The 23999-nt window shown below is 36.7% G+C and overlaps 1 protein-coding gene across 1 annotated transcript in view; it reads right to left on the bottom strand.

Annotated features, from left to right (window-relative positions):
- The window catches only part of LOC108536891 (desmocollin-2-like), a 40777-nt gene extending 17139 nt beyond the window's left edge, over nucleotides 1-23638 (bottom strand). Inside the window, exons 1-4 of the mRNA XM_017883979.1 lie at nucleotides 23522-23638; nucleotides 14951-15056; nucleotides 13974-14195; nucleotides 13364-13509 (exon numbers count right to left, since the gene is read on the bottom strand). Coding sequence (XP_017739468.1) covers nucleotides 13364-13509; nucleotides 13974-14195; nucleotides 14951-15056; nucleotides 23522-23542 — 495 coding nt within the window. The 5' untranslated portion in view covers nucleotides 23543-23638. The remainder of the gene's footprint in view (nucleotides 1-13363; nucleotides 13510-13973; nucleotides 14196-14950; nucleotides 15057-23521) is intronic.
- Nucleotides 23639-23999: the final 361 nt, after the last annotated feature.

Raw genomic sequence — 23999 nt, 5'->3', positions numbered from 1 at the left:
AAATTTTAATACTGCTGATTACGGTGCTCCTGGTGAGGCAGGAAAATAGGGTCTGGAGGCAGGGAACATAAGACCAATTCACGCTTCAGCTATGACAGGAAATATCCTCTCCATATAGCGAAGGCCAAGTAAATGACTTTGTAACTTTACTTCATCCTCTTCATTTACATAGGGCATACCCCAAGTAGAGGGTACTTAAACTCTCCAAAATTCTGTAACAAGGCCTTTGAGCCCCTATGCTCAGGCCCTCTCCCACACTGTGGAGTGNAATGTGCCCTAATTATTTTTTAGGTCAAATTTCCACATTAAAGGATCGTTATATTCCATCATACATTTCTAAGTGTTTTCTGCCAGGAAATTCTTTGGAATATTTACCTTCTACGTGAAAATGGAAATAAATTGTAAATTTTAATACTGCTGATTACGGTGCTCCTGGTGAGGCAGGAAAATAGGGTCTGGAGGCAGGGAACATAAGACCAATTCACGCTTCAGCTATGACAGGAAATATCCTCTCCATATAGCGAAGGCCAAGTAAATGACTTTGTAACTTTACTTCATCCTCTTCATTTACATAGGGCATACCCCAAGTAGAGGGTACTTAAACTCTCCAAAATTCTGTAACAAGGCCTTTGAGCCCCTATGCTCAGGCCCTCTCCCACACTGTGGAGTGTACTTTTTTTTTTTTTTTTTTTTTTGAGAGGGAGTCTCACTTTGTCGCCAGGCTAGAGTGCTGTAGTGCAATCTCGGCTCACTGCAACCTCCAACTACCTGGTTCAAGGGATTCTCCTACCTCTGCCTCCCGAGTAGCTGGGATTACAGGCATGTGCCACCATGCCTGGCTAATTTTTGTATTTTTAGTAGAGATGGGATTTCACTATGTTGGCCAGGATGGTCTCGATCTCCTGACCTTATGATCGGCCCGTGCTGGGATTACAGGCTTGAGCCACCACGCCCGGCCTGGAGTATACTTTCATTGTCAATAAAACCTTTCATTCCTTCCTTGCTCTGTTTGTGCATTCTGTTCAATTCTTTGCTCAAGAAACCAGGAATCTGGACACCCTCCACTGTTAAGTTATTTTGGAGAGCCAGCCAGGAGGAAGAGGTTAGCCCAAAGTTTGGGATTTTTCTCCTTTCTCCTTTTCCTTTCTGTTCCATACAGGGGAATTTCTCCCTCTCTCTTTCTCTCTCTCTCTGCCTGTCTCTCTCTCTCTGTGTGTGCGTGTGTGTCTTTCTCTCTCTCTTTTCCTTTCCAACCTGGGACTCTTGGTGGGCAGCGCCTAAACATGGAAGCAACTGCAGGTTTCTGGCCATGGCCAGTGAAACTAAGGGGTTTCCATGCGGAGATGCCTAACTGCCAACACCAGGTTTGTAGTCTGGGTCTTTTTGATTTTTGTTTCCTTTCATTCTTTTTCAGTCTTTCAGTGGCTGTTTATAATTGCTCTGCTGCAAAAGGGGAAGGACTTTTAAAAAAATATTTTCTGCAGGTGTTCCTTGATCCCTGCGCGTGGTGCACCTCAGTGCAAACTCACACATGTTTCAGGGAACTTAAACCTTCTTTTCTTATGCTAAATTCTTCCCTTATCATGCTAAACTGGCTAAGGACAAAAAGGCCCACCTGGTATTCAGTTCTCATTATGAGAGGTGACAAGGTGCTAACAGCCCTCTCTCGCTCTCGGTGCCACCTTGGCCTTGGCATCCACTCTGCCCACGCTTGAGGAGCTCTTCAGCCCGTGGCTGCACTGTGGGACCCCCTCTCTGGGCTGGCCGAGGCTGGAGCCAACTCCCTCTGCTTGCAGGGAGGGGTGGAGAGAGAGGCGCCAGTGGGAACCCTGGCTGCACCCGACCCTCGCGGGCCAGCGTGAGTTCCGGGTGGGCGCGGGCTGGGCAGGCCCCGCACTTGGAGTGGCCTGCCAACACCGCCGGCCCTGGGCAGTGAGGGGCTTAGCACCCAGGCCAGCAGCTGCCAAGGGTGCAGCCAGATCCCCCAGCACTGACTGCCTGCCCGCACTGCACTGGAATTCTCTCCGGGCGTCAGCCTCCTCCCAGCGGGGCAGGGCTCAGGACCTGCAGCCCACCATGCCCGAGCAACTCCCCCCCCACCAGCTCCCACATGGCCCGAGCCTCCCTGATTGGGACCGCCCCCTGCTCCACGGTGCCCAGTCCCATCAACTGCCCAAGGGCTGAGTGCGGGCGCCTGGCGCTGACACAGGATCCACTAGGGGAAGCAAGCTGGGCTCCTGAGTCTGGTGGGGACTTGGACAACTTTTATGTCTAGCTAAAGGATTGTAAATGCACCAATCAGCACTCTGTGTCTAGCTTGGGATTCGTGGATGCACCAATCAGCACTCTGTGTCTAGCTCAAGGTTTGTAAAAGCACTGATGGATGCTCTATGTCTAGCTAATCCAGTGGGGACTTGGAGAACTTTTGTGTCTAAAGGATTGTAAAGGCATCAACCAGCACTCTGTGTGTAGCTCAAGGTTTGTAGATGCACCAATCAACACCCTGTCAAAATGGACCAATCAGCAGGATGGGGGTGGGGTCAGAAAAGGGAATAAAAGCAGGCTGCCCCAGCCAGCAGCGGCAACCTGCTTGGGTCCCTTTCCAGGTTGTGGAAGGTTTGTTGTTTTGCTCTTTGCAATAAATCTTGCTGCTTCTCACTCTTTGTGTCAGCGCTGCGTTTATGAGTTGTAACACTCACCATGAAGGTCTGCAGCTTTGCTCCTGAGGCCAGCGAGACCATGAACCCACCAGGAGGGATGAACAACTCCGGGCAGGAAGAACGAACAACTCCAGACGCGCCACCTTAAGAGCTCTAACGCTCACCATGAAGGTCTGCAGCTTCACTCCTGAAGCCAGTGAGACCACAAACCCACCAGAAGGAAGAAACTGAACACGTTCAAATATCAGAAGGAACAAACTCGGGACACACCATTTTTAAAAACTGTAACTCACTGTGAGGGTCCGTGTCTTCATTCTTGAAGTCAGTGAGACCAAGAACCCACCAATTCTGGACACAGTTACAGTTCATGGCTATTCTTAGGAAGCTCATAGTATGCTCTGGAGGGGAAAACCAGCATGTGCCACTGGTACCCACCTAAGGTCAGACTGGACCCCACACGAGGATGCTCCATGGTTCCTACAGACCTCAACCTGCCCCAAGGGGATGCTCTCTGTTCTCCGCAGAGTTTCTGAGGTCTTGTACTAAGCCCTCCTTAGAATTTTCTCTCACAGTTGCAATGCTGTTTGGCCCCAACATTGTTTGGAATCTGGAGTTTACTGTTGAATGGGGAAGCAGAATGGTATTGCATGTATCCAGGCTTTTGTTCTGAGGTTCTAAGCATGGGGACTGATTGTGTGACACCCTCCTTTGGTACTGTTTGGCACCAGGGCTCTTTGGAGTCTGGGGAAGTTTGGCCTTTAAAGATCAAACTGCCAGGCCGGGCGCAGTGGCTCACTCCTGTTATCCCAGCACTTTGGGAGGCCGAGGCGGGTGGATCATGAGGTCAGGAGTTCAAGACCAGCCTGGTCAACATGGTGAAATCCCATCTCTACTGCAAATTGAGGAGCCCTTCGGTCCGCTGCTGCACTGTGGGACCCCCTCTCTGGGTTGGCCGAGGCCGGAGCCGTCTCCCTCTGCTTGCGGGGAGGTGTGGAGGGAGGGGCGCAGGCGGGAACTGGGGCTGCGCATGGTGCTCGCGGGCCAGCGTGAGTTCTGGGTGTGCGCGGGCTCCGCAGGCCCTGCACTCGGAATTGTTTGAACCGGGACTGGGATGTGGAGGTTGCAGTGAGCCGAGATTGTGCCACTGCACTCCAGCCTGGGCTACTACAGTCCAGCCAGAGCAAGACTTCATCTCAAAAAAAAAAAAAGAAAGAAACAGAAAAATCAAACTGCCATGGAGAATGCTTTACCCGAAAGTTTGGTTCACAGCCTTTATTGGATTATCTACTGGGGCAAAGTAAAACCAGCAAGCTTGTATTGCTATCCCATGGTTAAGGTTCGAAGCTACTAGATCTTCATTTGTGTGCATATACATGTCAAGATGTGTTTGTTTGTATGTACACTTATTATATGTTTTACCAAAATTATCTTATAATAAGTGTAAGCAATTTTCAAGTTCACGTGATGCAAAGTGTAACTTTACTAAACAAGCTAGCTTTGAAATTATTGGTGAAATAAAAATAGAAATGCCGTCAGAATTGTCAGCATACATTTTTGTCTGAATTTTATGTTTGTCTCTGCTAGATATTTTAAAATGTCAGTGTTAATTCAAGCTGGGAGCTGCTTGGGGAAAGCCTGCCTCCCATTCTATTCAAACTCTCAGTGAGATAAATACATATCTGATTGTTTCCTCCAGAAAGGCTAATTAGAAACTCAGAAGAATGCAACCATTCCTCTCACACCCACCTGTGACCTGAAGCCCCAACTCCCCTCCCACTTTGAGTTGTCCTGCCTTTCAGGACCAAACCAAGGTTCATTTTACATATGTTGATTGATATCTCATGTCTCCCTTATTAAAAGTAAAAAATTAAGTACAGTGATTGGGATAAATGTTTGAGGTAAACTTTTTGCGTAAATTAAAATCTTTAAGTTATGCTTAATGCTCATTTAATATCTGGGTCATTTCCAATTAAGAAAGTGTTGTAATATGGGCAAGTATGCTACTAAAATTGTGGCGTTCTTATCTATAAATGCCCATATCTAATAGTTCAGGATTTCTTGCTTTTTAGGGTTTCACTAAAGTTTTAGTTTACTAAGGATAAAATTCTGGTTAACACGTAATTCTGTATACAAAATGTGCCAGAAAGAGTTTTGTTATCAGTAGAAAAAGAATAATTTTGTCTAATTCAAAAGTTATCTAAAAGTTAAATTACAGATTTAAAAAGGTTATTTATGAAACAATGTAGTAAGGAATCATTAAGGGAGAAAGATGTGGAAAAAGTTTATATAATAAAATATTCTTAAGAACCTGATAAAGAATTGGGGACATTTTGCTAACTAACATGTTCATAAAGCTCTTGGTCTTGATTAAAGTCAAATGAGAAGTATCATAAAAAATGCATCAGCAGTTTGGCAATTCTTTTTTTCATATAGTTAAGCATGAAGCTGGATTTAGCATAGAGCCAAATATCACATACATGCTTGCTTTGCTTCATGCTATGTTTACTGTTTTGCATGGATAGTGCTAGAGTACTTATTGGTCATGTGTCTAAAGTGGATTTCTTGATTGCACAGAATGTATAATGATATTGGTGAACTTAAGGATACTGAATTGTGTGTCAGGAATGAAATATTCATTATGTGGGTTTTGGGGGCCCTAGGTAACACTATAGCCTCCAGGGTAAATTAAGCAGGAAAATTTAGGGTTGGTTTCCTGTTTGTTTTTGCTTCTAGTTTTCATTTGTTTGCTGTTTATTCTCCTCTGGCTTTGCTTGTGTATCCTTATATATAAAAGCATGATGCTTTTTAGTTTCTAGTGGAAGGCTTGTATTTGGTTCTGTGAATAGTTAGTTTGTTTCCTATGCATTTCTAGTGAGTCATCATTCATTCCATTTATCTGGAATTCCTAAGGTACCTTGGTCAGGCCGCAGTAATTAATGGAGCACACCAACTTTTTATCCTTACAAACTAACTTTTTGGATTTTAGGCTTTCTAATAATTTAAGCGTGTTGAATATACTTTCATAAATAGAATTGGAGTCATACTTCTCTCTCTCTGCTTAATTTCTCCAAAATTTGTAAACCATTTGTGAATATTCTTGATTCATGGCAATATATTTGTTTGCATACAGTCAAGCAGGGTCACTAAGGCTGTTCAGGGAGAGAGAACTCAGAAACCTGGCATGCCAGCAAAAGGATAAAAGTTTCTTACCAATCTCTGGTCTCTTTCTTTCTGTGCAAACTGGTTAATCTCCTCTGTAAAGTTTTAAATTAATTGATTTAATAATAATAAGAGCTTAAATCAAATATTTTGCCAGAAAAGTAGAAAGCGTACTGCTTCTTAGTTTACATGACTTTAGCAGTCTTTGGGAAATAAAGACGGTTTTACAGATTATTGGTAAAATACAGTGTATTCAAAATATAAATATGTGGTCTAAACTATGTTCAAATATTAGGTTTTCTAAATGTTTTCAGGTCATAAACTGCTTCTTTGGCTTTTGAAAATTGTTTCACTTGCCTGCTTTTCAAGAGATAAGGCCAGGAGAAATGTGGAGTTGGCCACACCCCTAAACTATGCTGGAAATAGTCAAACCTTAGAACACAACTTACCAGGTTTTACACTAAAGTTAAAATTGCTAAGAGTTGCCACTGTAACTTGCAGTTAAGACAACTAGAAACAGTTTTACATGCAAGATGTGTAAAAACAGTAGAAAGTATTTTTTTGTAAAAGGTTATAAAAGATTTTTGCTTCTTTAAAATTTCCGCATCATCATTTTGACAAAATAAGTACTTTATGGTAATATGGAATTCCAAAATCAAACTTCAGTTTCAAATTTGTCTTTCTTAATGCCTGGTTTTCTGGATGGATCAGAGGGCCCCTGAAAAATCTAGAAATGAGGTAAGCAGGGGTATTTGTCATGTTTAGGTACATGGAATTGCCAAAATAATGTTCAGTCTTCTTTAGGTTATATTTTTGTGAATAATACTAATATATGTTCCGAAATAGTATGGGATTTCTAAAATAGTATATGCTATCAATTATAATTATGGTTATTATGCTAAGTTATTGTAAACCACAGATATAACCAAATTTCCTTGTATAAAGCTACTGACCCAAGGGGAACAAAAATTAACTAAACACCAAGAAAATACTTTGTCAGATTTTCATGTTAAACTAGCTGATACTGAAATTGTTTAAATAGTTTATAACCAGTGCTTGATCCCATATTCCTGGGCAGATAATTAAAGCTTCATGTACATTTGGTCACTTGGTGGGCCATTTAAACAGTTTGTAAAGGGATTTCATTCAATTGTCACTGTCAATGCATGTTTTCTGGTTGTATAAAAGTTTTCCCATGCAAGAGGGCTGATGTTATAACAGATTATTATGCTACACTGTATTTTCACCAGGTTAAAAAAACTTTTTATGGTTTGGATCCTCTAAGAACATCGGAGAAAGACTGTCCTTGCCATCCACACTACAACAAAACTTCAGGAACTTGGGCTTTGGGTTCATAGTTTCACAACTGAGATCCCACCACACTTTTGGAACTGTGTACCCATTGGATTGTATTTTACCAATAATCTGTAAAACCTTAACAAGGGTAAAGTTAACCAGGGACATTTCTCCCCAGAAGAACATGGCATCCTTGATGTGAACAGCCTTTCCCAAGTTCACAGGTTAAGACTTTTACTATTGTGAAACTCTTTTCTTTGAATTTTTTTTTTCTTGCTTATGCCTCTACAAAGAAAAAAAAAGCATTCTGTTATGTGCACTTATGGGATTATACTTTTATTTGTGAAGGAGTTGGTCACCAGCCTTATACATGGATAACCTTATCTTTGATAGATAAAGATGAAGGCCCAATGTAGGTAAGAAACTTTAATGGTACATACATTGCCTCATAATCAGTCAAAAACAAAACATTAGTTTTCTCTTAATCCACATCATGGGTTAAAGAGTACACTGACAGGACGCCTTCACTCTTCTAGAAGGGCATCATTTGTTAGGTCCTTTTTCCATGGTTTAAAGTAAAAGAAGCAATGATTAGAAATGTATACCTCATGATAGGCTCTATAGCTAATTCTACTTTAAAGGTTATCGTCACACAACAGACTTTCAATTCTCTTGTGAAAATTATGCTAAATAATAGAATTTAGTAAACAGAAAAGTACCTGTGCGGCTGCTGACACTTGTTGCCTATGGAGAAATACATCAAATGCAGATTATAAAAATTCAGTTGTAGAGGATTAATGAAAAGACCACGTAGTCAAGAGAGTAGACTCTTCATTTAGCTCATTCTTTAATCTATTTAATTTTAGGTGGTTTGGTTTATGGGGACCCTGGGTAAGGAGCATACGCTGAACTATTGGTATTATCCTCCCAATAGTCATAATAATAGTCTCCCTGGTGAGCTGTATTCTCTTAAAGGTTTTAAATGCTTGCAGCCATCTCTAGAATGTCATATGGTCTCTCTTCAACAGGAATGACAAGAGCTGAAAGAAATGTGCAACAATAAGGACACTGTAACCTATAAGTGACGTGCTGAGACCAGAAACCCAAAATGATGGTAACTAAGAGTGGTGCTAAGGCCTTAAGTTTTAGTCACACTCTCACCTAAGTGAGAACCTGACCAAAAAGGGGGAATTTTTAAAACAAAATTCTGGGAGGCCATTGTTTTGGACTCAGCTCATGCACCAGGCCCCAACAGACCAAACCAAACCAAAATGGAGTCTTTGTGCTAAGACTTTAAGGAAATACATGGATTCGAGAAAACACCAAGTTTTGTTTTTTCTTCTGCAAATCTTTATAACAAACATTGCTGACAGCATAGGTATCCACTCCCTGAAGTTCCCATTAAATATTTTAACCAAATTCATTTCCTCTCACCTAGAGACTATCCTCCTTCAGATGATCATGCAACAAAGGTTCCAGCCAGTTCCAGGTGAAGACACCAGCCCTGGCCATCAAGAAGCTACCCTGCCTCCACTAGATAGAGCAGGATGAGTTCTGTGATCCCCAACAGATAGGGACTATGCCTCAAGCCAGTATGAGCAGTTACAGAAAAAAGATCATTGGTCCCTCTGCCTCCCACAAAGATTTATGGGGATCGCATCTCTCAGGGGGAAGATGAGGCAGGAAAATAGGGTCTGGAGGCAGGGAACATAAGCCGATTTACACTTCAGATATGACAGGAAATATCCTCTCCATAGGTCGGTAGGCCAAGTAAATGTAACTTTACTTCATCCTCTTCATTTACATAGGGTGTACCTCAAGTAGTGGATGTTTAAATGCCCCAAAATTCTGTAACGGTGCCTTTGAGCCCCTCTGCTCAGGCCCACTCCCACACGGTGGAGTGTACTTTCGTTTTCAGTAAAAGCCATCATTTCTTCCTTGCTTTGTGTGTTTTGTCCAATGCTGTTTGCAAGAGGCACCCTCCACCGTTAACACTGGGATCAGCAACAGCAGGAGGCAGTAGCAATTTGTTCTTTCATAGCTTAATTTGAGTTATCTATAATTACATTTGAAACAAATTTGTAGATCTTACAATCCCAAATGGAGCATCTTAGTGGGTGACATGCAACCTGGATAAGAATAACTACACCAGGCTGCAAGCTTTTTGAAAGCAGGTAAGTTAGTTCTCAGAATGACCAGAGGCACTACCATACAGTTTGGCCCAACGTTTGTACTGTATTTAAAAAGTGAGGCTTCATGTAAAACGAATGCATTGGGCTTTAAAGGATAAGAAGAATACTAAGAGGTACAGGAGGGAGTAAAGGATGCATTAAACTGAATTCAAAATCCAGAGTTCTTAAAGCTGGTGGTATGATCCAAGGAGAAAGCAGATGTGTAGACGTCATTAGGTAATGACAGTAGCCAAGAGAGATTTCAAATATCCTTGAAAGTCACAGTAGTTAGGAATTGCCTTTATTATAAAACATGTGATATGGCCGGGCGGGGTGGCTCATGCCTGTTATCCCAGCACTTTGGGAGGCGGAGGCAGGCGTATCATGATGTCAAGAGATGGAGACCATCCTGACCAACATGGTGAAACCCCATCTCTACTAAAAATACAAAATTTAACTGGGTGTGGTGGTGCATGCCTCTAATCCCAGCTACTTGGGAGGCTGAGGAAGGAGAATCACTTGAACCTGGGAGGCGGAGGTTGCAGTGAGCCGAGATCATGCCACTGCATTCTAGCCTAGGTGACAGAGCGAGACTCCGTCTCAAAAACAAACAAACAACAACAACAAAAAACTGGTGATAATTATTTGTAGGATGAAAGTGGGATGTGTGCTGAACTTCCCTTCCTTTTAAAATGTTACTTGAAAATCTAGTGCCTGATTTTGTCAAAACAAAGATGTGTGCCACCCAATTCCTGCTTCTGTGAAATATGCATTTTCTAGCAACCAGTTTATCATAATGCAGTTTATTATCATGACCTGAGTTTTCTTAGAAACATGAGCTTCAGATCAATATATCAATTGGCAATAACAAATTTGAAGTTGGCAATAGCTAATGGCATCTGTAAAATTTATCTCATTAAGATGTGCTAACTAACATATATTTGGAAATTAGTTTATCTAGGAGGACATAGCAGAATCGTGTATATGTGTTTTTTTGGGTGCTATATTAGGAGTCTTTTGTTGTTATTTTAGAAACAAAAGGTAGATACTCTGTACCAGAATTGCTTCAATTAAAATTTTCAAGACATAGAGATCATGTGGAGAAAAATATTTAATCACATGGAAAATCATCTATGAAAGATTTCCAGATGTTTATAAAATAATGATTGCTATGATTTCAGATACTTTTTCACCACAGGAATCATGAGAGTAGTCTTTGTGGTTATGTTTTTGTCAAAAAACAGAAGAGTATTGTGACTAAAAGGCTGGGACTAAGGACTGGCTCTACTTTCAATAACCATGCTAGATTCATTATTTAACTCTGTAAACAAGAGCTTCTTCACACATAAAATGTGAATATTAATTTGCATGTGTTGCCAAAACCTTCAGAAAACCTAGTGCCAATTCAATTTGAATTCCCAGAGAAATGAGCTGTCAATTCCCCATACCATTTCCGACAAAAAATATCATCTGCTTTATTTTATAATTCAATACAAAATAGAAATTAGATTGTTTCATTTTCCTTTCTTTACTTGCTAGTAAAGTTGGTAATATTTTCATATATTTACTTTCAATTCCTGTTGAGATTTTTTCTTTCTGATTTATAAAAAGCTCTTTATTGACTAAAATATTAATATTTGAAATTATAAATGCTTCAAATATATTTGTGCTAATGTTTTGTTTCCTTTTTAGTTTCCTTTATGCTATTTTTGGACTGAAGACAGGTTAACTGTCTCTGTAGTTAGACCTACCAATCTTGTCCTACATGAGGTCCCAACTTGCTTAGATGCCACACAGGATAATTTGCATATAATAACAATTGATGCTTGCCTTGTGATGACTCTTCCTAAATTAACATTTCATAATTATTTTCATGTTTCTTCATATTAAAGATTATATTACATATTAATTTTTTATATTTTTAAAGTAGGAAATGGTGTTCATTGTTTTCCAAAATGGGTTCTTACTCTAATCACATTTATGTAATAATTTATCATTAACCTACTATTTTATCACTTGGATCCTAGACTTACTATTATTTTCCATTGATATATATATATGTATCTATCATTTACTAGAAATGTATATTTTAATACTATAACTTTCTAACATTTTTGCTAAACCCAAATTGGTATTTCTCTTAGGATACTTTGAACAGCCATTACAAAATACCATACACAGCGTGGCTTAAACAAAAGAAATTATTTTCTCACAGTTCTAGAGGTTGAGCAGTGTTCAGTTTCTGGTGAGGGTTCCCTTCCTGGTTTGTAGGTAGCCACCTTCTCATTGTGTCCTCACATGGCAGAGAGGGAGACCAAGCTCTCTGGTGTCTTTTCTTACAAGGACACGAATACCATCATGTTCTCACCTTCATTTCTTCATCTAAACCTAATTACCTCCAAATACAAGTACGAGTAGTTTCCAAATGCAGTCACACTGGAAGCTACGGCTTCAATGTGTCAACTGAGAGGAGAGGTATAATCATTCAGTCCAAAACAGTATTAAACTTCCATTTATAAATAACATAAAATTTTGTTATTTGTTTATTCTTATAGATAAAATTCATCCATCTGCCCTGGCTTTATGTAATAATATTCTATTGTGTGTACCTTCATATGTCAGCTTCAGTCTTTTTTGAACAAAGTGTAGTATAATAAACTTTATTGTACTAGAGAATTTTGGCTTCAACTTATTTTTTCTAAATGATGCATTTTGATAACTTCTACCTAAAGTTTGGTTGAAAGTATTTTTAGAGAAAAGGTATTTAAATTTAGTAACAATATCTTCAGCAATGTTAAGCTAACCCATCTGCTGGTGGGCAATGTATAGCCTTTTGCCTACCCTCAAGAAATCAAGTATTCTTTCCTGAACCAATCCTTCTAGTCCCATAAGAGAACAAATTTGAATGATTTTACAGATGAAGAACAGAGATCGTTTATTCTCATACTTATTGGAATGTAGGAATTCACACATGAAATGAAAGTGACACTAGTAAGTTTGCAGAAGTGCAACTATGAAGGGCATCTACTGAGAAACTGTACCTTAGAGTGTATTGGGATTATTATTGAAAGCTGGCATAAGGAGAGTAGGTTTATTAGCTTATGACATCCTCTGAGTCATTGTTGAAGCCATGCAAGTCACTTTATTAAATTTCTCCCTACAAAGATTTTTGGCCGGTTTATTGTGTTTTCCAGACATAATAAGCCTAAAGTGGGGATTGTAACACTGAGTCATGACTGCTAACTATTTTAGCTAAGAACACATATGAAAGTGTTCACCATGCAAGAGTACGCACAGGCTCTAAACAATGTTTGTGGTTTTAAATATTTTTTATGAGAAGTTATTGTCTTTTCCATAGGATCCAGTGTTAGAATTCTTACTGTTCTCAAGTACCAAAAAGAGTGTAAACAAAATCATAAGATAAAAAAATTGGCACTACCTATAAAGCAAATTTTTCTTTCTATATGCTTCTGCCAATTAAAGTAATGTACAGAATTTTATTGATGTAAGCCTTGAACAAGCCAAGTAAAATATATTCTTGCATTAATTTAAAAAAAAAACTTAGAATTTTTTTCCTCTATACTTCATGTTTGTGAGACTCTGAGGCTGATCTCTCAGAATCTTTATTAGTAAAAAATATTAAGATATTTCTTCGTTGAAAACCAGAGAGGGTGAGAAGAGGTAGACAAACCACCGAAATGGATTAAAATGTATCAAAGTAACTTCTTAAAGCTCTAGGACATATGTTTGCTTGCTTATGGAAATATGGTTAACCACAAAATAATCCCTCCAACAACTTCTGAAATACAACCAGAGGTATCAGCACCCTTCATCCAAGTTCAGATTTGTAAGACAATCAAATTAGTTTAGAAGTCACACAGGTTAATTTGCATATAATGACAATTGTATCAATGTATGTTACAATTAGAATATTTTTGGACCAATATGCTACTCTCTCAATTTAGATCCATACCAAGGACTCTGAAATATAACCATTTACAACTTCCCCTCATTTTTCTTTCTCCAGAATGTGCTTTCAAAGGGATAACAATGTCACAAGCAGTGACTCATTCTTACCAGAACATTGATGGTCACCTGAGCAGTACCACTTCTCTGTCTGAGGGGATCAGGGATGGCATCGTTGTCCAAGTCTGTTACTTTCACAGCTATCTTGTACTGTGATTCAGTTTCTCTGTCTAGTGAATCTAATAGCTTTATCACTCCTGATGCAAAAATAAAGGGAGACCTGTTATCCCAGGATTAGTAAATATTTGCAATATATTCTAAAATGTTAATTCTATAAATGAAATTATTACAATAATGAATAGAAATTAACTAATACAAATAAATTCATTATATATTCATACCCCTAAAGTGTAATTATAACAGGTATTAAACTATGCACTATTTTACTCACCTGTTAAGTCACATTCTTGGATACATGGAAAAGCACAAGTGCATAGGCTTTCTGAAGATCAATATAGCAAAGATCAAAGCTTTAGTGCTTTGCCTTAGGTAAGTAAGAATTTATGGATACAGCTAACAAATCCAGGCGAACATTAAATAGTTCAAGAGAAAGTTTTTAAGATGTTCTCATGATCACAGTTTCTAAATAAAATACATTTCCAATGAGTGTATATGAGATCTTTACTTTTATGATTAATTGATATCAGCGTTTTTACAATACCTGTATCTGGTTCAATGTAAAATTTGGGAGGTGTTCCCAAATTGCCTCCAACAATGGTATGTTTCATATTATTAAATGGCCAGTCTGCATCAGTAAATGTAACTTTTCCAACTAGCGTATCAATTGGACTATGTTCAAATACACTGAAGGTAAATGCTGATGCAGTTCCAATTGGATTCAGTTCATTTATGCGACTCACCCTTACAATGACTGTAATAATTGCTATGGAAAAGAAAGCACATAAAAATGCAGCTGAGGCAATAATGTGTCTTTTTCAATAATCCTTTTATCTTTTCTTTTTAATTAACACCCTCTATTATATTACATTTATTATATTTTATACTAAAATCTCAGGGTGTAAGTTATACATTTATACTGATAAGTTTTATTAAATTATTACCTTTCCAATCATAGAGCATTCGGAAATAAGTTTAGGAGTAAAACATTCCATTGATTCTTTTCGAACACCTGTCAAAGCAATTGTCTTTTATAGTGTGTTTATATATAAATGCTACTATTCTGAATTAAAGACCATAGTTTCCAAAATCTGACAAACTATTCACTAATTGAAATATAATCAAAATGCTTCAGTATAATAATGAAAGAAATGCAATTTACTATGATAATCTGAATATTAGTATTTTCTCTAAAGTAAAATAAACAAATAATTCCTTGAGAAATATTTTAAATACACAAGTATTCTAAAAATGTTTATTTTTTGACATTGTATTTTAATAACTGTAATATGCTGTATTAAACATTTGGGTTTCATTCTCTAGTTTGTTTTATGTAGACTCAGTTTTAAATAGCTGTGCATGAGCACTAAATAAGTTAATATAATAATGGATTGCATACTTTTTTATAACAGATTATTTGAATACTTATAAATACGACAAACTTCTGAGACCCAATTTTTAAATGCACTGGGTGTTTTCTATGTCAAACTATTTTAATATTTCAAATTAGTAATTTCTTACTTGATAGTACAGGACTTCCTTCATCAGACACTTTCACAAACAATGTATGTTTGAAATGCATTCCTGCAAAAATAGCATTATCAAAATCCAGATGTCTAGGTCCAATCTGTAGATGAAAAACAGTGTATCAATGGTTCACTTTGTTTTCTTTGGTTAAACATCTCTTTTGTTATTTATATGAATCCAAAATGAAGACATACGAAACTGATATTGGTAACGAATTAGTAAAAATGATATTCTAGAACAGCATTGTCCAATAGGAATATAACATGAGTCATAAATGTGTGCCACATATGAAATTTAAACCTTTCTAGTAGCCATATTTTAAAATAATACAAATAAACAGGTAATATTAATTTTAATAAAGTATTTTAGTCAAACATATCCCAAATGCTAGCATTTTAAATTACAATCAATATCAAAAATATTGATGAGATGTTTACATATTTGTTCATTCTAATTCTATGCAATTCTTTGCTTAATTGAAAACTGTAGCATATCTTAATTTGGACAAAACACATTTCATGAGCTCCAAGGTATACGTAGCTAGTGGATTCTGTACTGCAAAGTTTTATATAATATACAACTATAAATTTATTGCAAAACTAAGATGATATTACTTTATATTCTGGCACTTTGTAATTATTACCATACATTGTAAAAGTATGCTAAGAGCAAAAGTAGGGTATCATATTTATGTGCATTTGTTCACACTGATTCATTTGTCATAGACTGCCATTTTCTTATGCATTATCTTCATAGTTACTATGATGTGTAAAAAGTAGTCGTCGTGAATTTGTGTTCTTTCAGAATGAGTTAGATCTGGGTTAGTATTAGTGGAAATAATCTGTAGGCAGCAAGCTTTGAATTGCAAGCTTCAAAATTACACAAAGACAGAACTTGAGATCCATTCTGCTGGGAGAGGTCAAAGCATCTCATATTTTTGCTCTTTCACTTTACTCTCCTGGGAAGAATGTGCATGGCAGGCATGATGCTTTCAGGATCTTTAATAACGTTAAATACAAAGGGAAGTGGCAAGAGTCTTCCTTCTCACAATCCTCAGGGTGGTTGTAGCCTAGAGTACGTCTGGGGCCATCCAAGGGGAGGAGTGGAAAGAATGTGATCGCGTGCTGTGTCTTCAGTTCTTCTGAAGGCCTTTTTGTGCCTCAGCCACATTCGCATTAACTATTTTTTCTCAACAAACAGCCAATACCTATTAAGGAGGGAAGTTATGTGTAGCAACTGGATACTGAGTTTGTGCAAAAAGGATAGGTGAATAAAACTGTTTTCTCAAAATTCTACAGTGTTCCCAGAATTATAGAAATCAGAGTCCGTAAATGAAATAGTCGAATGGGGCAAAATAGTTTTTTGTGAACGAAGTAGCATATTAAGTAATCTCTAAGGTGCTTTTCAATATTAGAATTCTGTAGTCTATATTCTAAATAGATAAAGTAACAAAGAGAACAATGGCACTGAATCATATATCAGTCAGGAAGTTAACAATTTACACCAGTAATTATTTTGTAAATTTATTGTATGCCTTTTCTATCAATATTAAGAGAATATGAAAACACAGACATAAATTTAACAATGAAAAGAACTACAACTACAATAAGGAAATAGCCAGAGGCAGACACAGCATCTATGGAAATTCTATATGTGTCAGAGATAGCATTAGAAGTCTCCGTAGAAATATCACTGTGAGAGTAGGTGCTCCAAATAGTGAAAAATAATTAATTGCTTTCCTACTTTACTGCAGACCACAAAATAAGTTCTTTTACATTTAGAAAAACTTAAATATGAAATGCCACTTGTAAAAATATTTACAAGAAAATATAGGATATTTTCCAAAATATCAGAGTATATCACACCAATAATAACAAAACAGAATGGATAAAGACATGATTATGCTTTTCACACAAAGGAAACACAAATATTTAATGTCTATTCACATATTTGGTGAATATATGGAATGATGTGCAATCTGATTATCAATTAGGCAAAAACATGTTAAACGATGTGACAGTAGCAGTTATTATAAGAATATTGCTCAAAAGCAATGCATATCCATTTCAGGTGACAGTATAAGCTGGTACAACCTCTTTGGAAGGCAACTTGGCACTAACTCATACAGCTGAACGTTTAAATACATTATAACATGGCAGTTCTGATCTGGGGGCACTAAGAGAAACACACAAGAATGCTCATTACAATGATATACATAACATACAAAAACCAGGAGGAAATTCAAATCTCTACCAATGGGAGAATGGTTATAGTCATACAATGGAATATTAAGATATATAATGGAACATTACAGCAACTAAGTGACTGATAGACAGATAGATGATAGACAGATGGATGATAGATATGATAAACAAGTACTCCCTAAACAATAATGACTCAAACACATAATGAATCAAATATCAAGTTACAGAAGACTGCATAGGTATACCACTTTTTTAAAGGTCAAGAACTAAGCAAACATAACAAGGCTATCTAGTAATATGTACATTGATGACAAAACTATAAAATCCCCAAGTCAATGACAAACACAAAATTCAGAATACTGGTTGTGTCTAGAAGACAAGCAAAGGGATGGCAAAGGGTAGCAGCACAGCTGTTAGTAATGTTCAATTTCTGAAGTGAGATGATGGGCTCAGGGGTTCATTTTATTGCTATGCTTTATTACTTGCAAATATGTTACTTATGTTATCTAATATCAAATATTACATCATAAAATAATAATTTTAAAATGAATTGACTAGTAAAATATATTGGGGTGATTTTCAGGTCAATGCTCATTAAAGAGAAATAACCTCATAAAATACATGATTAGTAATACTGACTTAAAGAAATATTCCTTTTTATTAATAAGTTCAATATATTGCATATGAAATCATTTGGATTCATTAAATAGTAATTCATTGTTAAACATTACAATTATATGGCTATCACTGGCACCCTGGTGAATATCATTCCTCCATGAGTAAAGGTAAATTTAAAGTTAATAGCTACTAGTTTACTAGAGCTGTAATCATTATTTTAACAAAAAATTTTTGGTGCTTATTATAAATCATAGTTTTGAGTGATTGCTAATCTTTTTATCTCATTAATATAATACATATGCCAATGTATGGCATCTAAGAACAAATGTTTTATTTTTAATTTTAAAAAATTGTATTTTAATTATGCCCTTTTATGAGTTTAAAACTCAAACATCATTGGAGAGCCAAACACATGTTCTTTCTATGTTCTTCTAGTAAATGTTTTATTCCCTAAACATTAAAATTGTGTCAGTTTCTTTTTTTACACACTAGCTTCTTTTCTCTAGCTTCTTTAAGATAAGGATGTTGCTACTTTATGACTTTTTCTGAACTTAATCACCCTTTGAGAAAAATGCTATTGTTCTCCTTCCAATAATAGTTGGAAAAAAGAAAAAGAGGTTATACCATATGCCAGGGAATTTAATAAAGATTAATTTTTCATAATTTTCAGGCAAAGGTAGAAAGCCATCATAAAATACTCTGTATCAATGGTTTCGCTTCTAGGAAATTTATGTGGCTGGTTTTACGGTTTTAGTCAAATTAGAACAGGCCCACTACAAAAATTTTGTTGTTGTTTACTCACGTATTTTGTATGCTTGTTTTATTTGTTTTATTCTTGTTAGAGTTGCATGAATAAGGGAGATTCAAAGAAATGTTTTGCATGCCATGATCTTCATATTCCTAATTGAGGATATTTTTGATATTGTATTATTTTCCATCATTATCAGGATACAAATGTAACATATGTAGTTTACAAGTATCTGTTCTGATATTCTAGTCATATCAACAATATATTCTAATTGCAAGGAATTATGAAAACGTGGCATTGATGCATCTGGCAATAATGTTACTAAATCCTGTCAATGTCTTACAAAAATGACTTTTACAGTATAATTGTGTTCATTTTATTTACTCATTCAGCATTTTTAGCTTTTTATTGATACATAATGTACATATTTGGGGGTACATGCAACAATATATTTGTATAATTTGTAAAGATCAAATCAGTGTAATTGGGATATCCATCACCTTAAATATTTGTCTTTTCTTTACACTAGAAATATCTATATTATTTTCTTCTATTTTGAATTATACAATGGATTATTGTAAACTACAGTCACCCTACTGATCAAACACTAGGTCTTATTTCTTCTACCAAATGGTAGATTTATATCCATTCATTGTTCATTAATCTATATATATATATATCTAAAAACTTTGAATATATGTCAGAAACTAGTTTAATAACAGATTTTTTTCTTTTACCATCTGATGGGAGAAACAGATGGAATGTGTGATTAGTGCTATGGTGGGAGAGATACAAAATGCTGCAAGAACCCAATGAGATGTGCCTGTGCCTAATCCAGACAAGAGGGAGAAGAAATATCAGGGATGGCTCTTAAAAGAAACAATCTCTAAACAAAGCCATGAGGGCTGTGCAGAAGTGTGTGAGTACTGGGGACACAACATAACTGAGGAGGAATTTCTAGCAGTATGAATATCATGAACAGCAGGACTAAAAGCAAGGTGAAGGACATCCATTGTTTTAAGATTGTGAAAGTGGTTCTGTGCATGTCAGCTACAAAGTATAAGACAGAGAATGATAATGTTAGGGGTTTGTATGGAATGCAACTTGGATAAAGGTCCATTTGCAATGAATTCAGTATCAAAATAAGGTAAAAAAGAAGTGCTTGTTTCCTGTGTCTACTCATCCAAACCGTGTTTGGTTTCTTATCTGTTAATGAAAACAAACTCAACATGGGTTTGAACAACTTTTATCATAGCAATGTTCAGACATTACCCAGGAATCTTTGTTGAACACAATGTCTAATCAAACCCCACCTATTCTTTTAAAAATATGTGAGTATAACAACATATAGCCTAACTTAGGTCTCAAAATTTATTGGAAATAAAGTTCTAGATTTCTTTAATTGGTAAAATATTTGAGCTATGGCACATCCCAGAATATAGTAATAAAGTATGCATATTATCTTCATACACCATTTTTGATAGTTATTGATTATATTTATTAAAAGTAACTATGGTAGTGATGTGGACAGGAGACAGGGAAATACTGGGTAGAAGAGGGTGGTACCCAGCTAAGGCCACACCCCCAAGCCTGGGTCTATGGCCCAAAGTGAGAACATGTATTCCTGTTTTCCCATCCAAATGTTGCCTTTTCCAAAACCATCCCCACCCCACATCCTGTACCCATAATCTCAGGCTCCACTGGCAGAGGGACAGCAGAGCAGCAGAGTGGCTGAGCAGCAGAGAAGGAGAGAAGAAAAGCAGTAGCTGGATATCAGAGAGAGCAGCTTGACAGTGGGACTTCAGAGAAGAGTTTGGTTGGGGCCAAATTTCAGAGGAAGACCACCTTCCCACTCCATCCCCTGTCCAGCTCCCCATCCCACTGAGAGTCACTTCCACCACTCAATAAAATATTCTACGTTCACCACTCTTCAGTTCATTTGTGCGGCCTGATTCTTCCTGGATGCTGGACAAGAACTTAGGTACCAAGAGGATGGGTGTGAAAGGCTGTCACCCTGACCCTCCACTGAGCTGTTAAACACTTAAGCTGTACATGGACAGCAAAGCTAAAAGAGCACACTGTAACACATGCCCTCTGGGGCTCCAGGGTCACAGGTACCCCCTTAGACGCCATGGTTAAGCACAGAGCTGTACTCCTGCCAGCGCCCAGAGGCATGAGTCCCAGCCCCCACACCCGCTCACCTGTGTGCTCCCCATCCTGTGAGGGGTTTAGAGCTGAGGGCTGAGTAAATGAGCCACCCCCTTCACAAGTCCTGCATAGGGGTCAAGGGAATGAACCCGTTTCAGTAGTTTTGACACATTCCAAAGAAATAGACAGTATTTTATTATACAGCCATCCATTTGTTTTAGGAAATGTATAACCTTCCTAGTTCAGTTCCAAAGATCAAAACTGCATTCCAGCATTCATCTCAAACTAAGATATGTTGTTGGTAATTTAAGGTTCAATTAAAAATCCAGGAACAAATTCTGCCATCAGCTATTTGAATTACTGTAGTTCATTAAGAATTTTATAATCATGAAAATATTTTTCTATCTAAGGTTAATCACAGGGACACAACCAGAGAGCAACTTAAAAATACTTACTCTCAGTTCATTGTTTGTGAGGGTAAATGTTACATTTGAAAAGGCATCCATAATCAAATGATATGTTATATTGTTATTGGGAGCATTTCCATCCTCTGTACACGTTAGAGAGACTAAAAGAGTTTCAACTGGGATGTTTTCAGGACATTCAATTCTGAAATGAGTAGAATATGAGAAAAATGTGGTATAACATGTTAATCTAGATTTATGCAGATGATAATATTCAATAGATGTTTAAAAATGTGATCTTTTAAATAATCACTTCTGCCAATAAGAAAAGTACATTGATGAAAAAGTGTGTAAGATAAGAAATTATTTGGCATCCTTGCTGAGGCTAAGGGAATTGAATTGCTATTATACTAGATGAATAAGCAGCAACTTTAGTATTATGCACACATATTATCACTGAACAAAATGGAAATTCGTATCTCAGATTAATAATTTTATATTTATAAATCCTAGATCTACTAATAATTTTATATTTATAAATCCTAGATCTCTATGTGATCTCTTGAAATTAAATGTTCCATGCTTTTTCTTTACTCAGATAATATATACTTGTCTCCCACTTAAAAATAAGAAAACAGAACCATTGACTATTAAATTTGATAGTTAGCAGGGACTGTTTATTCTTATCAATATTCCTATGTCCCTCTATATATCCCAATTTCCCTATAGCTACTGCAGTAGGCTATGTGGGATATGCTAGCAAATGAAATGCAAGTGGAAATGCATTATATCAGTTCTCAGTATGATGATTAAAATTTGGGGGTACCTTCCACATGCTGTCTTTCTCACTTCTCTTCATGTGGTTGGGAGCACAAGGCAACACACTGCAAAGCCAAACAACTGAGTAGTCTAGGATTCCTGAGTCACAGCATAGAGTGCCACACAGTAGAGCCCACCAACCTGCACCACTCTTTGCATAAGGGGCAAAGAAATGCTTATTGGGTTTAGCCAGTGATATATACGTACGTTATTTTTTAAAACAGCAATCACTAGTATCTTGACTAGTACACAAAATTATAACGATATTTTTCTTTTTTAAAAGAAAATATCTAACATTAAGCATTTAAAATACATTACAATTAAAATAATAGAGGAATAAAAGGTGAGTTGTCTAATTTGTTAATATGAAAATGTTTTAGAACAAAATGCTAACACCCTCCAATATGAATCTGTAGACTACTAGCTGGAATAGAAAGTAAAAGCAAACTACTATTGGAGAGGCTACAGAATTCTTGTTATTTGGCCTTTTCGTTTTCAGCAGAACATCTCTGACAAAAAGTTTACAAACAAACAAAAGTTGATTTTGAGTATAATGGAGCAATGGCACCATTTTAGTATGTGTATTTTGGGCATTTTTATTATAAAGTGATCAAATATATCCCTGCATTTGTATTCATAAAATACTGTTTTCAGTGGGAGAAAGTAATTCAAGTGCAGACCACCAAAATCTTTTATAATGTATTATAAAATATAATTTTTGCTATGAAAGTGAACGTTTTAAGTAAGCAGGAGCTTTTATTGTTGAACTTGCAGGACTATCAAAATTCTACTGCATATAATTTATTTTAGGTCCATCTAGATAGTCTTTTGTTGCTGGAAGCACAGATTACTATGGTTTTCCTCAAATTTTCTATATGATATATAATAGTATAATATCAATATTACTTAAGTGATCATTATTATTGGTGATCATTAATTATTAACAGATTATCATGTGATCTATCATTAATTCTGTAACCGCATACTGTTGGAATGAGATATGTTACTAGAATATCAAAGAAGAATATGTTGCCAGATTACTCCTAGACTAAGTTAAGTCTTTCTAAGTTAAAGACCTCTTGTATTCTGTAGAGAGCAATACACTAAGGATCAGAAAATCGAGGTTTCAGGATCCAGCCCAGTATGTATTAACTGTGTAATCTTTGTGAGTAAATTAACTCCATTTTAATAATAGAAATAATCATACTTGCATTTTAAATTTCTATGTAGTTTAAAAGCTAGAACAAAGAAAGTAAGTTTGTATGTGGCTTTAGAGCTATCATTAAGTTAATGTCAGTAAAATATAAAATGAACTATAACCTTGTATTTATACAAATACATGATTTCTCATATAATAGCTCTTTTAACTCCCTGAAAGCATGAAACTAAATAAAATAATCCTTTGGCTTTCTAGCTTTAATTTTATACTTTTAAATAATTAATAAAGCAGATCCACTTGTACCAGGGAGGAAATGGAAAGAGAAGCTTCATAGTGTCTGAAAATAAAGGAAAGAATGAAAGGCTTCGGCTTCATTCCAGGGATGGTACGATGCTTATCCATTTGTTTTTCTCCTGCTTTCTCTGTGCCAAAATCTGAAGACCAAAAATTGCTATCATAACTTACATGTAAATATCCTGTGAGCATTGAGGTGGATTGTCATTTACATCTTGTAGAAACACTGTGATTGTCCCAGTTGTTGAATGTATTCGTTCATTGTCATAAGCTCTAAAATATAATACCCAAGACTTTGGGGTGACTATGTCTTCATAATCCAAAGAATAGGCAAGTGTGACCTCTCCTGAATCTAAAAGGCAGGCAGATGCAATTTTTTTCATTACTCATAAAATGAGTAAGTTATGAATTAAAAATAGTGGCATGGTTAGTTCTAAGGATAAAATAAAGGTCAGTCATTGATCTGATGAAACTCACACGCTAGTCACAACTGTGGATCTGTAAGGAATGGTGGTTGGATAAGTGACAGGGAAAGAGAGTAGCCTTCTTAACTACATATTTCCGAACATATTTCATGGGAGGGTCATGGTGGGTGGGGTAGGAAGCGCAGAGTGCAGGCTAGGCTGAGTGTTGAAAAATGAGTACAGCA

Source organism: Rhinopithecus bieti, unplaced genomic scaffold (genome assembly GCF_001698545.2).
Source record: "Rhinopithecus bieti isolate Rb0 unplaced genomic scaffold, ASM169854v2 scaffold_1101, whole genome shotgun sequence".
In the NCBI taxonomy this organism is placed as follows: Eukaryota; Metazoa; Chordata; class Mammalia; order Primates; family Cercopithecidae; genus Rhinopithecus; species Rhinopithecus bieti.
The sequence above is the reverse complement of the archived record's forward strand: the minus strand, read 5'-3'. Positions and strand labels throughout refer to the sequence as shown.